At 43.4% G+C, this 18497-nt stretch overlaps 1 protein-coding gene across 3 annotated transcripts in view; it reads left to right on the top strand.

Annotated features, from left to right (window-relative positions):
- Positions 1–18497, top strand: part of arhgap35a (Rho GTPase activating protein 35a) — a 43170-nt gene that overhangs the window by 14955 nt on the left and 9718 nt on the right. For all 3 annotated transcript variants that reach the window (XM_057050706.1, XM_057050705.1, XM_057050707.1), the window contains 2 exons: positions 11051–14897; positions 17890–18031. In XM_057050706.1, the coding sequence (XP_056906686.1) occupies positions 11160–14897; positions 17890–18031 (3880 nt within the window). In that variant the 5' untranslated portion in view covers positions 11051–11159. The remainder of the gene's footprint in view (positions 1–11050; positions 14898–17889; positions 18032–18497) is intronic.

The raw sequence follows: 18497 nt of genomic DNA on the forward strand, positions 1-18497 counted from the left end.
GAGTAGAAAAAAACTCATGAGATGAGTGGTCCCTCGGTCTTACACCTACTGCAGGGAAGAGCTGGTGGTCAAGATAAAAATATTCAGGTCCTTGGGGATTTAGATAGCAACCCGCATCCCATACAGATTGTTGGCAGGATTAACTTTGTTCCACATTAGTTGAATAGATTAATCATACAGTGAGATAAGCTAAAACCTTCCAAATTAATGTTCCAATTGTATTATATACATTTTACTTCATCATGAGTGTGTATCTGATGTGGCCCATAATTACAGACAAACTAGATGCTATCGCAGCATGTAGTGGCAAAAAGTAAGTTTTATTAATCACTCCTAATCATGAGGCGAACAGGATAGACTGACTATTTTATGCTAGAGGCTACAAATTAGAGCCTTTTGTGCTGCCGGGGATTGTTTTAAAAAGGCTAATAGCCCTGTAGTGGACTTAAATGTGTCTGTAAATCAGAGCTGCAGCTGCTTGCACAGGGCTGTACATTAATTGCAGCAGGAGCAGAGGGGCATTGTATTTTTCCCCACTTTTTGTGTCATCCTTGCTTTCTGTTCATTTTCTGGTTTTTCTCTGTAATCCTAGTCACAACAGCAGTTTCCTGTATTTCCATTTGTGCCGTAAAGATTGTAATTGTGCGCTGCATAACACAAACAGAGACAAAGTAATTGTGTCTTTGTGATGATTGTAAGTCTGCTCATGCCTTATCCTGTAGTCTCAAGCAGAGTCTGAAACAAACCCACTGTTTTATATCATTTTTGGTTTGTTGCCATTTGTCAGGCAGTTTTAAAGGCAAACTGGTACAGCTCCAAGTGCACGTTGAGGTGGATATGACTGGGATGATGGGGTCTCTGACAGCATCATCCCGGCTTATTATGTTTCTGTATTCCTGCAGTAACATGACGGCACTGAAGCCAAATCATTCCGAATCGGATGACAGATGTATAAAACACAACTCGCTGTCTTTTCTTTGAAGCTCTTCAGCAGCTTACATTTACCGGTGGCAGTGTGTTACCCACTGTTGTGCTAATGCATTCTAGTTTGAAGGAGAGCCCAAGAATATCATGAAACTTTACAATGCTACAGGTTTGGGTTTCTGGTCTGGGAGTAAAATTCCCATTCCCCCACATACTTTCTGCAAAAACAATCACTTTCCGTCATGCTGCTAGACAAAAAGTGGCCAAACTAAACGCTCCTTAAGTAGCAATCCAGTTTTCCTGCCCAGTCCAGTACTCTTTGACATTATAGATGATATATATACATATGTGCATATTTTATTTTTAGAATCCAAGCTATTAATGTGTGTTAATGCAGGGTACTGACCTACCAGTTTGAAGCTTAATGCGCTTGATTTTAAATGCATCTGCTAATTAGTAATAAATAGCTGCTGAGCTTTTCCCCCAGACTAATCTGGCTGCGCTGTTTATTTTTCAAAGCGTTTATGGTGACAAAGGCAACAATAACCAAATCTCAGCGAGCCGCGTGACTCTTGGACACCACCACACAGACGCCTCTCTGCGTTTCTTCAGCGATCTAAATGGGAATCTGACTGGAGGTAAACATGTCACCGTGTTGAGCAGCCCAGCAAACAGCAAACCTGACAGGCCAGTTAATGGGGAGATGATGGGATAGGGTTTAATAGGCGGTGGAGAAAGACCTGCCTGTGTTAAACGGGACAATATTTACCCATCGGGGCAGTATTAGATTGCCTTTAAATTATCCTTGCTTTTCTTTCCCAGTGTGGTTTGTCTTTAAATGTGTCTTCTTCAATTCTACTTGTTCGTTATGCCTTTACTGTGCCAAGACTTTGATTGAGCATTGCTGCTGAAACAGAAGCCTCACTTGAGGACTGAAATGTCAGAATGGATTATGGGATAGAAGCCAGGAGCCGCCACAGTCACCAAAAGGGTATTAATTCCTGTCATGTACTGTCGGTAGATTGCTTACGCCAATTATGAAGTAAAAAGTTGTTTTTTACTGGTTTGTGTTAAGGCGTTTGTAAACGAATCCCCTCTGTAATAACTGCAGGGGCATATTTCAGAGGATGACTCAGCTTTCCTCCCTTCTTTTATTACACTACCTTTTAAAGTCTCTCACTTTCTTTTCCACCGTGGCAGCAAGTCAGAGCGAGGGGACCCGGGCTTTATCTGGCTTAAGTCATTTGTTTTTCATATCCTTCCTCCCTCAGTGGGTCCTGTTGTGTTCGTATTTGTGATTGTGCCCTGCTGCAGGGTGTTAAAGCGCTCTGAATGAGCCTCTCCAAGGTCATTTGGTCAGTGTGTCGAGGCCTTGCACTCACAGCCCGGGTCACGCATAGCTTCTTTATCTCATCATTGTTGTGTGGGGGGGGGGGTGGATGAGACACTGGCTGACTCACGCCCCCTCCCTCGCTTTCAGTTCAAATCCTCAAGGAGATAGGAGAGAACAAAAACAAAGCAAGCCGGAGAGATGTTCAGAGGAAGCTAGAGAGAGAGATAAGAGACAAGGCAGAGAACCGTAAGCCCTTATGTGTGTCGCCTGGTCACCGGCACAGTAATCCCTCCTTACCTTCTCAGGATAGCAACGACCTTCGCGAGCATCCTCCATGGATGGACCTCTGTATTTTTTACAGGGGGGGTGGGAGGGGCATGCACCACCCTTTCAGACCCCTCCCTTTTGTCTGAAATCAAGGATTATAAAGACAAAGATGGTACCTCTAGCTGCAAATGTTTTTGTGAGGTTATTATGACTACATCGCCCAAGTACTCAAAGAGAAAGTTCCTCCTACATTAAAATGGTTAAAGGCTTTTCATTTTCGCACTTTTTGGTTGGTTGAAGGTGTCCAAACATCAGACTGTAGAATCCAGAGTATACGTCCAGCAGTCATGCTGTGTTTATGCAGAAAACCATATTGTATTGACATGTAATTTGATGTAGATATTATTTTTTGGGGCGGTTAAAGAACACTAACCACAGCAAAGACTGCACTTATCTGCTCTGAAGTGGCTTCATATGAGGCCCATGGGATTCGCAGCAACAGTGCCAGTCAGAGGTGAAACGAGGGATGGGTGGAGGGGAAGGGAGGGAAAAAGGAAAGGAGTCTTGGCATCACTAGTGACTAGAGGAATTTAATAGTGTGTGCACATGGGGTGGGGGTTAAGGCTGGGATTAGAGCCAATAGAGCTGCTTTAAAATCCAACCCGATTCCTTTTCTGTTTCGGCAAATGGTTTAATTCCCTGCTCTGTGTTTCCTGACACACTTCTCTTCCTCTTGGCCTAGAAAAGGAGGATACAGAGAAACAAACACCTTTGGGGGAAAATTACATGTTAGACATTTGACTTGAAGGAAGTAGGTGGAAGAGGTCACCATGGGTCACGATTGATATCCCTGACACTACATTTTTTTAATTATGCGAACATCTTCCTCTTAATTATACACATCTATAAAAAAACTCTGCTGACCTGTTGATCTTCTGTCTGTCTGTTTCTGGCCAGTAAGGGAGCAACAGTCAGCAGATCTGTTTTTGCACAATAATTTTGCTGTAGGCAGCAAAGCAGCTGGGTCGTGAGCTGTAACGGTGCTCCAACAAGTGTCTAGAGGCAGATTTTTAATTGAAGGCACCGAATGACCCTTATGAACTCGAGACAATCCGCCTTAAAAATGTCTTTTTAATATTCATACTGTTTTACAGCCTATGCATTACATTTCATTTTGTATTTTAATGACTTTAAGGATGGAAAAGTAGGTTTAATCTTACAGAAACACCAAACAAACGCTCAGTCTAAAATTGAGGGCCATTTAAACTGTTTGCAATTAATTCCGCATGAGCTGCACTTTGGCAGAGTTTATGCTAGAAAGAGACTGAAGCTCTCTGGGGGGCTGAAATTGACAGAAGAAGAGGAGAAGAGATTGGTGAATCATGTGGAAAAAAGCTTGTCTAACCATGTGCCTTTGCGCCAACAGTAGGTTACTGTGGCAACCGGTAAAAAGTCATTAGCTTCAATTTACGCTGAGGCAGGTTCAGGTGTTTTCAACTATGTCAATTGCTGTTTTTCTCTCCGAGGTGACTCATCCATATTTGGCAGCCATCTTCCACTTCATCCTTGGCTTCTTGAGTTGTTTTTTTAACCCTTCATGTCTCTGCGGCCGTGTTCATATCTGCCGTCTGTTGGGCGCCTCACTGCTTGTGCATGCTTTTGTACAAGCGTGTCTGAGGTACTTGTGAGTTAATCCTGTCCCCAGGTCATGTAGCACGTTTCCACAGTGCTTTTAGATGCACTGTTGATGGAAGAAATTGGACGAGCCAAGAATGATGGGAATTACTTTGGTGAAATCAATGGGAGCGTTTGGGAAATAACTGCCAGGAGAACAGAAGACAAAAAAAGTGGGGAAAGTAGTGGTCTATTTATTGACTCTGCATGTTGAAGCGTGTCACGGCGAGGCTGGAAAGTTTAGCTGTTATTGTGAGCTGCAGTGTTTGCTTTCAGTTTTAACCAGTGCTGTTCCTCCCCTGAAAGTCACTTTAACTATTTTTGCTTTCTCCTAATCATTTTTATGACTTCACACATTTCACTGTTCATCCACCAAAAATGTCTGCAGCTTTTGTTTGAATATGTGGGTTTTTCTTTGTTTGCCTTAAGTTTGTTCGAACCAGATGGCCGTGCAGCTACTGTAATGTTTTTTTTATTGCTACATTCGGCTGTATAGAGGAGGATTGAGAGGATTGACTGGCCGTGTGGGTGGAAGTGCATCTATTGACTTATTTATCTCGTGCCACTGACAGGTTGTGAAGATGCTGCAACAGCTCTGTTGTATATGCCAGCCCATTAGCACCTTGGCTCCACACGTGAGAACATGACAGGAACAGATCTCATATGGCGAGGCTTTGACATCCTAGTTTATGTTGATGCGCTGTAACTAAGCGTAACACATTCACAACCAGCATCACCTTTTGTCAGAGTTCCTGCAGATTGTAAATTGGTATGTTGAATCTTCTGTCATTTGCCTCACGGTCTCCTTGTCCCTTTTTCAACTTTAATTGGTGCCGCCATTTAGTATCGCCGCAACATTTCAGCTGAAAGCAGAACATTAAAAAAAACAAAACTAGCTGTTTATATGTCTAAAAAACACCAGAGAAAGGAAGCAACATAAAGGACAGTTGTTCACTGTGAATGGAGAACGTGCCGTATCTATGTTGGAGCATATGGTGTAGGTGTAGGATTACTGTGTGTGTGAGATGACCATCTGTCACTTAGAAACAGTTTGGGTGATCTCTGGATGATGTAAGATCTCCCTGAAGGGATCATAAGACCTGATTATATTCAAAGCCTGCAGGTTGCATGTCCAGATGGAAAGGATTTAACAACATTATTCTTGTATTGTCAGTAATAATCAGAAGCAAATTATTATTATCCAGTAGCTTGAATGTAGCTATAAATGCTATAATGCAACTGGGCTAATGGCTTTTAGCAAGCACTGGTTTATTGTGGATCTTTATTAGATATGTCTCGGGTAAATAAAAGGCATCTGTTGCACAATTCAAAATGGTTTTATGAACAAGGCGAAACAAGTATTTATTCCAAATCTGTTGAAATTGGCGGTATTAAAAGTGTCGGGGCGGCAACGTTGCCCCGATCGCTCATTTTTGTTTGAGTCACCACGTGGAATGCAACCTTCTCTGTTAGTAATTAAAGATCTATAAAATGGCAACACAAAGTCAGATAGATAGATAGATCCCTGAAAATGAAAGGTGCAGTTTGTACTTATTTGTAAAACCAAACAAAAACAACAACACCACCATAATTAGACTAGCTGTCCAAACTAAAGGCTCATCGGGGAAAAGATTAGATCATTTCTTGGCTCTGTGGTATGGACAGAACACTGACTGAAACAGACATAACATAGCTGTTTATCTGAGCGAATTCTGTCTCCTGACGAGTGTATTGGACGTATTTACCGTGTGGTGCTGCCATGGTTTGTTTGCGCTGGTGCGGTGAGTTTCTCTAAGATGAGTCGGCACCTATATTGGATGTCCAGTTGTAGTGAGGCTGAGAAGCAGGGATCAGATCTATGATAATAACGCACGTCCACTAGTCAGACATGGACACGTTAGGTCGTAGTGCTGGATAAGACGCAGCTGACGAGAGGAAGAGCAGAGAGAATATGTGGAATACAATAATACACGGACAGGAATGAAGAGCAAGGCAGTTCCTGCCTGGCAGGAGGAAATTGGAGTCTCACAGAGGAGCTTTTGTCCTTAAGTGAATCACAGGCTTAGTTGTCTCTCTGATCATGCATTTAAAGCAGTGGTTGTTGACATTTTTGGTTAGTATCTTTTCCCTGTTTCCCTTCCTCTGAAACCTTTCTCTCTATAAAAGTGCATTTTAAATATTTGATAGGCTTCAGCCAGTGTTTTTTCATTGGGTCTAAGCCCGTACACAGGGAAAAAACTATGAAAGGTTCAAAATTCATCACTGTTCTGGCATTTCATGGGAAATGTACATCATTTATTGAGACAAATGATGTTAATCAACATTTATTTTACTTAAAGATCACCCTGAATGTAGCTGCATAGCAGACATGCCAAAGCCTAGCGTGTGTGTTTTTATTTATGCCAGAATCTGTGTTTCTACCAGCCCCTGAGATTTATGGCACTTTGTTTGTTTCCAGCACATTTTATTCCACTAATCTATCAGCAAATCTTCCTGATGCGGTTGAAGAGGTCAGACCTTGGTGTAACACAGTCTTCTTCCACATTCTAAATAAGTCATCCCTGTTTCACGCGCCTTTCTTTATCTGGGTTGAACTTTTCTCCATCTCCGCCTTTAGAATTTATAATTTTGACTGTTAGAACAGAATCTGCGTATATCATTTCCTGCCCTCTCGCTCCTGTCTCATTCCCTGCCACCCTGCATTCTTAACTGTTGATAACGTGTTTGCTTATAGTCTTCCTCTTCTTCTCTTTTTTTCTGCTCTTATCCTGCATCCTTCCTCCCCCTGTCCACCGCTGTCCTCAGGGTGTCTGACTGCTCTATCTCTGCAATGCCAGGCACAGAGAGGAAGTCGAAGCCAACGTATAGCTTCTAGTCTGCCTACATAATGTATTTGCTGCAGTTAAACTTGCTCAAGATTCTAGTACACAACTGACCTGAGGTCAGATAAGTTTCTGCATAATTCCATGCACATTTATATGTTTATCTGTATGTTTAGTCCTCAGATGCGGTTATATCGCCCTACTCTAATCATGACATGGCTTGTGATCCTACAAATGGAAAGATGAAAATAGCCGCAGCTAATCCACTACCCATAATCCCTGCAGTTCTCCAGGATCAGGACCTGAATATGACATGAGCCTTTGGGATGAAATGTTTATGTTGCAGTGTAATATGTTCATAAGACCACTCAGTAGATTCAGGATGTGCAGACATTTGCGGGTAAACGTAAGTGCTTTCTGGTCGGAATAACGTGTTGCTGTTGGATTTTCTGCTGCGGTTTGCTCTGTGCGTCCATGTGACCAGATGTGAAATGCATTAGCGGGAATGTGATTGCGAGTGTTTGTGCTTTTGGTTGGCGTGTGCACACATTTCCCCACTCTTCCATCTACCTTTCCCGCTCTTTTGTAAATGATAGATGGATGCATCGCATGTATGGAGAGAGATAAATGACACTGAGAGTGTTGCACCATGGAACAATTTGTACTGAACTGTGTTAAATGTAGCATGTCGAGGCAGATTATCCTACATTTACATTTGGGAGTAATTATTTAACTTTCGAGGCTGTGCAACGACGATAGTGCGCTGTACATTTGAGCCGTCTGCCTTTTGGTCGTCGTATGTATTAGCCTGTCTGAGCACTGTTAACAGCCTAAGTAGTGCCCCACCCTCCTACAGCCCCATTCTCTGTCCACAACCCTACTTTCTTTCTAATGGACGACAAGTCTCCAGAGAAGGGAGGGGAAGCGTTTGACGGAGAGAGCGATGGAGACAGAAGAGTTCAAATCTGAGGGAGAATATCTGTACGATGTGGATAATGTCGGCGCTGAGAACACCAGACCGAAAATAAAGGCGGAGCTGGATAGAAGCACAAGTCTTAATCGTGCAGACAAAGAAAATAAAAGAAGGTGTTGGTCAAAGAGAGGATTGGATTGGTCCGTCATTCTCACTTTTCGGCGAATAAAAGAGAGGACGACGGTTTCCCTGCTGCATCTTTGTCATCATAATCGCTGCCATCGCACTGCCTCATGACTATTTCATGACCTTTGTTTCGGTCTGCTCCCAGCCTTCCTGAGTGTGTAATACTGTACAACCGGAGGGCTTGCTGGGAAACCATACAAGCGCACCGTCTCCTTTCTCTTTCTTTTCCTGTTGGACATATAAGCCACATTGAATTCAAGAAAAATCCAACAGTTTAACTCGGTCTTGCAGAACGATTAGAAATCGAAATGGAGATTAGATGAATGGAATTCATCTAATCTTCATCTTCATCTGAATGGAATTCATCTAATCTCATCCTTTTTTGCACTGAAACTTGCCTGACTAACAATTACTTCACCCTCGGTGATGCTGCTTAGCCAAACTTGCAACGAAAAGAATGTATCCACCCCGAGGAGTCTACACGATCTCTCCTCATACTCGACTTTGATGCATGTGCTTCATTACACTCAACAATTGTAGATGTGTACTGCTTTTAACATTAATGATCATTTTTTTGCCCCGTGAATGTTTTCAGTGCTGGCAAATAGTCCAATTACAATAGATTGGGAGGATAATGTTTCAGAGATGGCTGTGTTCATGTTCAGACCATGACTTAACTCATCCAATCCATGCCACACCCTAGCCCCTCTGCACTGGAGGATTCCAGTGTGCAGCTCACATGACCCGGTCCGCTGACCTCTTTCCCCTTCCCCCAGCTCATTCTTGTCTGTTCTCATCCTCTCCACCCGTGCAAACTTATCACCTCAAGGTAATAGGTTATCTTCTACTTCTTTCTCCCTTTCTTTTCCTCCCATTTAGGATCCATTAAAAAAAAAAAAAATCCTATAATTTTTTTTATTGTGTGAACAAAAGATTCAAGTAACTAGCTGAGAAACTATACTACATTCGGGGGAAGGTGGGGTCAGTAAAGCAGATGTTGGCAAGTGCATCTGTATGCATCGAGTCTGGATAGCCTCCAGGTCTATAGAATCCTTAGGAGTGGTTGCCTTTTTTAATCCAGACACCCCTACAAAACAAGCACTCACAAACACCTCCCATTTCACACATGGAACCACAAGTATGATGTCATGTAGTGTAAGAAACCACAAGCTTTCATGCGCACTCACAACTAAATATGATTTTGCTTGAACATGAGGTTTTTACCTTTCATAAAAATAGCAGGCACAAACATTTAAAATTGAAGTATTTGTTAGCAGCTGTACTCTGATAACTGTTTAACTTGTTCTCGCTGTAATTGGCCGGTCACAAAAAAGGACAATTAAAATAATCATGTGGAAATAAAATACAGTATAAAATGGGCATTACTATGCTCAATACTTGCCAGCGGGTCATATTGAGAAGTAGCAGGTGATGTGTTATCCAGCTGAAGGTACCCGCATTGCACTGTGAATGTGATACCATTAGAAATGCACATAACTTACTGTCTCTTTAGTATATACCAATAGTTTTTCTTCAATTTCCAGTTTCATTTCAACCCACAAAGTCGTGCCTGCATGCGTTTGCTGTGAATAGGAGTAACTTACCCAAAAAACAAATAGATATTTTGTTTGTTACATCCATCCTCGGATCTTTTATTCCACTCCAAAATCAAATCAGGAGACCTTGTTTAGTTTGCTAAGGTTAATATACCAGGTGAATTGCTTTGTTTTAAAGGTTTGTCTTAACTGTAGGACTTCACTTGGAATAATAGCCACTGCTTTTTTAATAAAACTCTGAAATAGAAGTCAGACTAGCAGCTGCAGGTGTGAGGCTTCTTTACATCTTCGCTGTTTTCCTTAGAAGTGTGTTTCCTTCTCTTCCTCCTTCCTTTTTATGGCTTTCCCCTCTGGTGCGGAACTGCCGGTCTTTAAAATTCAACTTTGTGTTTATTCACAGGCTATGCTCTCTGACAAACCCGAGTCAAGAGCAGTGTGCGCCTTATCAAACAGCCACTCATTTAATTGAGGATTTAATGACTGTTTTACTGCATTATTATCTCAGTTGTAGCATTGAGGGGGTTGAAGACACTCCAAGTGTGTGTTCTGCCTGTCTGAGAAGACATATTTTTTTCCTTGTTTGCTCATTTTAAAATCTGATGTTCCTATGATCAAGTCATATTAGTCGTTATGGTTAGTTGAGGTATTTTAGATATACCACCTAGACACTACTCTGCACATTTCTTGCATTCACTGAATTAGATATGTTGACAAATAACTCATAATGGATCAGTTATCTTTGATCTACTTGCACCAAGCTGGGCAAGGAACATGTTTTATTTAATCAGCACTGGTGAGCCAACAGTCACTGCAGCCCTTTAAAATGCGAATGGCTTTCCCTAGTTGGCCAATTAGTAACTTAACTCTGGGAAAACTTTCTTTTTTATCTCGGTATGTTTGTCTTTAGTTCAAAGTGCAGCGGGCATAGCTCCATGTCTGTTTTTGCAGTAACAAAATCACGCACGTCGTGCTTCCAACGCTGCCGGCAGTGAGCTAACCCACCACAATCGGAAACATGCATTATACCGTACCACAGTGGCCATTGGGATAGATGCTAAAGGCAGACACCACTCTTAGCGCTCCCCATTAGTATAAAACATTAATGTATTCAATTCTTTGGAGGGAAAAAAGATACAGTTAACTGAACCATAGCTGGGTTAAATACTGTACACATTTCAGCAGCTTTTCCATTGACCTCAATCGTTTCAGGAAACACTAAGCAGAGAAATAGGATCACAGATTAGATTAAACATCATTAACAGTTTAGATTTAGATTAGAAGCATAATGATATTCTTAAATCATAAGCCTGTTAGCGGGAAGCTGTTATACCTCTGCATTACTAATGCCCTCTATCCCTTACCCTCTCTTCCGCAGTGCAAGACCCCAGCACAGTGAGCTCCTCTTGTGCAGAAGCCCTTCTTCCTTGGGAATATTCTCTCCATAGAGCAAGCAGCCAACAAGGCAGAATGATGCTCCGCCAGCGATGATGATGGCCAAAAAGCAAGATGTCCGGGCGCCCACCTACAACCTGGTCGTGGTTGGGCTGTCCGGCACAGAGAAGGAAAAAGGCCAGTGTGGTGTGGGCAAGTCCTGCCTGTGTAACCGCTTTGTCCGACCAAGCGCGGACGACTTCTACCTTGACCACACCTCTGTTCTTAGTACTAGTGACTTTGGAGGCCGTGTGGTGAACAATGACCACTTTCTCTTCTGGGGCGAGGCTGGGCGGACCACAGAGGAGGGGCAGGAATGCCGTATAAATGTGGTGGAACAGACTGAATTTATTGATGATCAGACATTCCAACCACATCGAAGCACGGCATTGCAGCCTTACATCAAGAGGGCAGCTTCCACCAAGTTGGCTTCGGCCGAGAAGCTCATGTACTTTTGCACGGATCAACTGGGACTCGAACAGGACTTTGAGCAGAAACAGATGCCTGAGGGGAAGTTAATGGTTGATGGCTTCTTACTGTGTATAGATGTAAGCAGGGGCATGAACCGTAGCTTTGAGGATCAAATGAAGTTTGTTACCAACCTGTACAACCAGTTAGCTAAAACGAAGAAACCCGTGGTGGTGGTTCTCAGCAAATGCGATGAAGGAGTTGAGCGCTATATAAAAGACTCGCACACCTTTGCCCTAACAAAGAAGAATCTACAGGTGGTAGAGACATCGGCACGCTCCAATGTCAATGTTGAACTAGCTTTTCTTACATTGGTTCAGCTAATAGACAAGAGTAGGGGAAAGCCCAAAATCATCCCGTACTTTGAGGCGCTGAAACAGCAGAGTCAGCAGATTGCCACAGCCAAAGATCGTTACGAATGGCTAGTTAACAGAATTGTGAAGAACCACAATGAGACATGGCCCGCTGTCAGTCACAGAATGAAGTCTGCCCCTGAATACAAGGGCTATGTCTTCCTCGAGGGGACGCCTAAAGCCAAGAAGCTCTTCCAGCAGCATGTGCATAGACTAAAACAAGAGCATATAGAAAAACGTAGGAAGGCCTATCTAAGTAAACTGCCACAGGTTCTGTCTGTACTTTTACCTGAATTAGATGAGATTGACCACCTCAGCTGGTCTGGAGTTCAGAAAGTCTTGGAGACAAAAAGAGATTTCTGTCAGTGGTTTGTAGTGCTCGATGACACCCCTTGGGAGATCACACCGCACATCGATAACATGGAAGATGATCGAATCCCCCAGGACCTCTTGGAGACACCCCCAGCTGAGATGATCTACGAGACACACCTAGAACAGTTGAGGAATGACCGCAAACGGGCTGAGATGAGGTGGGAACTCAAGGAAAAGCTAAGTGTCTCACCTTTCATCACCCCTGGGAAGCCTTGGGAAGAGGCCCGAAGCTTCATCATGAATGAAGAGTTCTACCAGTGGCTGGAAGAGGCAGAGTATTTGGATATCTACAACAAACACCAGAAAGAAATCATTGACCGAGCCAAAGAAGACTTTCAGGAGCTGCTTCTTGAATACTCTGAACTCTTCTATGAACTAGAAGTAGATGCAAAACCAAGCAAAGAGAAAATGGGAGCCATTCAGGAGTTGTTGGGTGAGGAGCAAAGGTTTAAAGCCCTTCAGAAGCTGCAGGCAGAGAGGGATGCTCTAGTACTCAAACATATCCACTTTGTTTACCACCCTACAAAGGACACCTGTCCCAACAGCCCCCACTGTGTTGACAGCAAGATTGAACAGATACTGGCTTCGAGATTCCCTACACGCTATTCATCGTCAGAAAGCTCGCGAACAGAAGGTGGGAGGGCTGAGCGGATAAATATTGTCATTTTAGGAAAAGATGGGCTTGCGAGAGAGATGGCAAATGAGATAAGAGCCTTGTGTTCTAGTGATGACCGATACGTGTTGGACGGCAAAATATATGAGTTAGCTCTACGCCCAATAGAGGGAAATGTGCGTCTGCCAGTCAATTCTTTCCAGACACCAACCTTTGCACCTCATGGTTGCTTATGTCTGTACAACTCAAAAGAATCCCTCTCCTACGTTGTTGAGAGTTTAGAGAAGCTCAGGGAATCAACAATTAGCAGGAGGGAAAGGGAAAGCAGCTTAGCCCAACTCCCATTGTCTCTACTATTGGTCACTAAGAGGGGTGTGGGGTCCATAGGTGATATTGGGGGAGAGACGGCTCAGACTCTTATCCAACAAGGGCTGCAGGTGGCTGCAAAGCTGCAGTGTGTTTACTTAGACCCTGCATCTCCAGGTATGGGTTATGGGCGCAATGTGAATGAAAAGCAGATCAATGCCATGCTAAAGGGCCTCTTGGAGTCGAAGAGAAGCATAGGGACCAGCTCTCCTCCCTTGCACTCTACTTCCTCCGCCTTCAGAGACTCTCAATCCCAGCAAATTCTAGAGGCAGACCTAAGGATTGTCATGTGCCTAATGTGTGGAGACACATATGATTTAGACCAGCTTCTTGCTCCTTTTCTGCTACCCCAATATTGCCGCCCTGCGTCCAGCCTCAGCAGTGGCACATCTGTTTTCTTAGATCTAACAATAGGAGGCCAGAAGCAAAATATTGACCTTTCAGTGCTGTCATTCCATTCTTCCTTCGCCCTCCGCAAGACCAAACTGGTCCATGGCTTCATTCTGGTGTATTCTGCTCGTCGAAAAGCCTCTATGGAGACATTATGTGCTTTTCTTTGTGAGGTCCAAGACATTATCCCAATCCAGTTGGTAGCAGTGGGGGAAAGTCAGATGGAACTGTCAGACTCGGATTCAGCTAAGGAGCAGCTTAGTCAGGGAGAAGATCTGGCACATGAAATAGAGGCCAGATTTAACACAGTCATATGTGGACATGGTGGGGTCGTAGGTGGGCTTCACAAAATGGACCTTTTCCAGCCTTTTCTCAAAGAGGTGGTAGAGAAGCGCACAATTGTTGAAGCGACGCACATGTATGACAATGTTGCAGAGGCGTGTAATAATGAGAGCATCAGCTCTCGCTGTGGCTCTCCAAGTCCAGTCAACATTTGTTTGGACTCAGAGGATGATATAGACCCATCACCACCTTACCATAGTTACAGAGAGGACAGCAGTCTGAGTAGTCCCCTGGTAACCTTTAAGCCACAAGACCTGGATTCAAGTGACACCTTGTCTGTCATTTCTGAGCTTAGTACCTTTGAAAGCAAGTTGAACAATAAGGTTCCACCACAAGTGAAGCCCAAGCCTGTTCTGAAGGTACACCTTAACACCTATATGGACCAGCAGGGTGGCACCAACCGCCGCTCTTTGCCGCAAGCTGTCACTTGGGCACCAGGTAGTGATGGTGGCTATGACCCCTCAGACTACGCAGAGCCCATGGATGCTGTGAGCAAACCTCGACTTACTGAAGAGGAAAATATCTACTCTGTCCCTCATGACAGCACACAGGGCAAGATAATCACCATTCGTAATGCAAGCAAAGGTCACGCCAATGGGAGCGCGGGAGGAAATGGTTCAGACAGTGAGGCTGACAGCAGCTCACTGGAACGGAGGAGAAAGTTGTCTGCCATTGGGGTGAAGCCTAAACTTTACAGAGACCGATCCAAACGGCTCGGGAAGTTCAGCAGCTTTAGGACGAGCTTCTCCATCGGCAGCGATGATGAAATGGGAGGCCCACCAAAAGCCAGCCAGGATGAGGGAGGAGCCCAAAAGGACAGTTCAATCGAGGAAAATGAGGACCCCAAAAGGAGAAATATCCTTAAGAGCCTGCGGAGAAATACAAAGGTGAGTTTTTTTTGTTTTGTTTTTTTAATATGAGTGATGTCACAGGTATAGCTGAATGCTTTATAAATAGAAAAACCAGCATAACCAAATACTAGCAATCCTTTGATGGTGATTATTTTCCTCCATTCCTGTTATGCAGATCTCAATTTTGCATTGTAACTTCAAATTTAAACACAAATTAGCACTAATTTTGGAAGGGCTGGGTTATTAGATCCTCTGCTCTGTGTACAAAGATGCCAGGAACATTAATGTGTATGCATGACACTGTAAACTCTATTTTAATGTGTACTATGTTTAAAAAAGCTCTTTGAATGACGTGATGTGCAACAGTCACGCTGTAGCATTACCCTCACGTCCAGAATGACACAAGTGTGGTTAAACACAAGGTAGTAATTCAAGTTTTTAAAACACATTCTACATTTCCTTCCTCAGCTCCCCCCTCCCCCCCAATCTGTTCATTTCTGTTATGTCTCAGATGTTATGACGATATTTTTGACCTTCCACACTTAGATTTATTTATCTGTAAAGTCTGTTGTCTCATCATGTCAATATGCTCCTTGCCATTTGTCCTTTACAAAGTTTGGAATGAGGCACCAGCTGTTGGGATGATTTGCAAATTTAAGGGGGGGTAGCAAGTATGCCTGCTTCAGTAACTCCTACAAGAGGTTTTGAATCACACAGATTTGTAATGAACCAAGCAGTCAAACTGCTTATTGAGTGTTTGTCTTTATGTGCTCACTTAATGATGTAGCATCGGGATATGCTTCTGTTACAGGCTCGTCAGGGTTAATACAACCTCAGAATTCCACTTAAGTTTAGGACGAAGGTGTGGATATCTGCAGCGTAAACACCTTTTTCCCTTGTTGGAGCCTCAGGGGCCATTATACAAATTTGAGTCATGTAATAAGTAAAAATAATTGAGACCAGGCTCTTATCTCTTTTTTTTTACTACACACCTTACCCCAGGCAGCGATCAACTGCGTCTCTGCCCAGCCAACCATCCCTCAGCCCGAAACATTTCCCTTCTCCTCGCCAAAGCTTTTTTCTACCCTCAAGAAGAATGTGCTTCTAATTCCACTCAGCCGCAGAAAGAAAATGAGCCAAAGAGAAATAAGACGACAATAGACTAATTTTTTTTGTGTGTGTGTGTGTTTGGCTTTGCGTTATGCCATTTTCAGCATGTAAATGCTCCCCATGGTGTATGTTGTTGTTAAAGATGTTTTGTTCCTCTTTATTAGCAGAGGTCACTTATCTTCTCAGGGCTGGCCCCATATCCCCACTCGCGTAACAATTAAAGGGCTGGCCAGGAGGCAAAACTGCGGGATGAGAAACAAGTGAAAAGTGCTCCATGTTGTTGTCTGCAATGCTACGATAGGGCACAGACGCGACAGCAGTCCCTGTGCTTGGACATAAATTATGATGTGCAGCTGGAATCTGCAAAGCCCAGTCTGACATTGAGTCATGACGCACCATGTCTCTGCTACAACAGTGACTGTTTATTATTTCTCCCTTTGTTCAGTTTGGCTTGTCGTGGCTCTTGTGTACACATGCTAATGCCTGAATACACACTTTCTGTTTATGTGCAAAATAACCCCAGGTTTAGTTCCTCATTGCGGAACATTACAGGGGAGAGCGTAGGAGGCAGTGATAAGTTAAGGAATTCCAGTTAGGACTTGGCTTATGTTACAGATAAGCGGGCAAAAGTTACTGACCTGGTAGGGAAATGATTTAAAGTAGCCTGTTCGCCTGAGACAGTTTCCCCAGTATGCCAGTCAACATTGTGGAGTTATCTTTGACATTTTATTTTCCTGACAGTTGAGTTGACAGACGGAGTTTATTTTGAAAACACCCTCGACAGAAGAGCTTGAATGATGGCTAATCTATGTCAACAGCTATGTCTGTATTTAAAAAGCCTTTTAATAGATTAGACTCGGGAATAGGTCATAAGATATTTAGACATTGAATGAAAATTGTCTTTAGATATGGGTCATGAGCAGTTTAAAATACAGTTTAAGAAAAATTGTGCAGTTTCCTCCTTTCTTGCATGACCGTAGTCTTTTCATCTGTAAAGGCTAAATGGCAGCCTGCAGATATATTGATCATATTCAACAAAAAAAAACCCACTTAAGACCTTTTGAGTCAAATTAAACTCAGTGTAGAAGAACACTTGATTCAATTCACTAACTGTTCAAATGGCAGGTGGTGCAGAAAAGGTCCAGGTGATTCTTTGCTGATCTTCTCTTAATTAGTGTTTCAGTGTGCCCCTGTGAGTAAGTGTGTATTTGTGGTATTGAAAATGTTTGAAGTGCAGCGAGCCCGATATCTGGAGCAGAGGCCTCGCCGGGCTCCTCTCTAATGAGCATCCTCTGCTGCTTCCTTGCGTCTGTCTGTCAGGGCTGTGGTGTATGTGCCCAGCCAACCATACATCCCTGCTTCACCACCCCGCCTGCCAGGGAAGAGCCTCGGGGGGGGTCTCGACGCCTTACTCGAGATCCAGGCCTCGGGGGCCATTCACAGCAGCCCCGATGAACGCTATTAAAGTGCCGTACAATTACTCTCGCTACCTCTGCCATGCAAGGAGCAGTGCCGGAGTGCGTTATAGATCTGTTTAAAAGAGAAGAAGGAGAGGGAGTGTAATTAAACTACGTGTAATAGAGTTTGATTTGTTTGAGAGCTGGAGTCTCGTAGAGAAAGAAGAACTGCAGATTACAAAGAAAGACATGACAAGGCTGGAGTGACAAAAGAGCTGATGTGTATCTGGCTTTGCACGGAATAGAGTTGCCGGTAAATAAAGGCAGGAATGAATGACTATCAGTTCGAGGTTTGAAGGAATGTCCGGGTGGGTGTTTTTTGAGTTTTCTACTGTATCTGTCTATGCAGAAACATGATCTGTATGTTTGGTATTATCCTACTATGTTAAGTGTTTTCGAGAATTATGCCTTGAGAGTTCCAACATGAGCAGGGTTTTCAACAATCAATATTTGTTTCCTAGAAACCACGCTCCAAACCCAGGCATTCCATCTCCAAGCCAATTGAAAGCAACTACTTTGGCATGCCGCTGTCATCGGTGGTTTCTCCTGAGAGGCCCATCCCAGTCTTTATTGAGAAGTGCATCCGTTTCATTGAAACAACAGGTAAGAAGCTACGTGACCGCCGCTTTGTGCTGCAAAGTGTGGAGCAGCACAGACGGACTTCAGTCATTCAAGGGTTAACTTAGTTTTAAAGTGACTTCAGTGGATCCATTCAGCCTCTACCTACCTGCTTTAATCTCTCCTTTTTCCTTGCATTTCTCCATTATCTTAATCCTCTTCCTCGGCGGAATCATTGCATACTCTGGTCTTTTGCCACCAAGGCTGTTCTCTGGTCCTGAAATCACAGCTTTTGTGTCTTCTGTCCGGTTTTGCTTTCTATTGTGCCTCTTGCGCTGTGTGTGATAAACGGTAGTGTCTGGTTGAGCTCCAGCAACACCTTCCAAAACAAAATGACATTATTTTATGCCACACAGTGTGTTTATTGCACAGGTTTGGCACATCATGTGAGCCACACACCATTCTTTCCCTCCACCTTTTTTTTTTACTTTGTCACCAGCAGACTGGCTGT

This window comes from Takifugu flavidus, chromosome 12, assembly GCF_003711565.1.
Source record: "Takifugu flavidus isolate HTHZ2018 chromosome 12, ASM371156v2, whole genome shotgun sequence".
Lineage (NCBI taxonomy): Eukaryota > Metazoa > Chordata > Actinopteri > Tetraodontiformes > Tetraodontidae > Takifugu > Takifugu flavidus.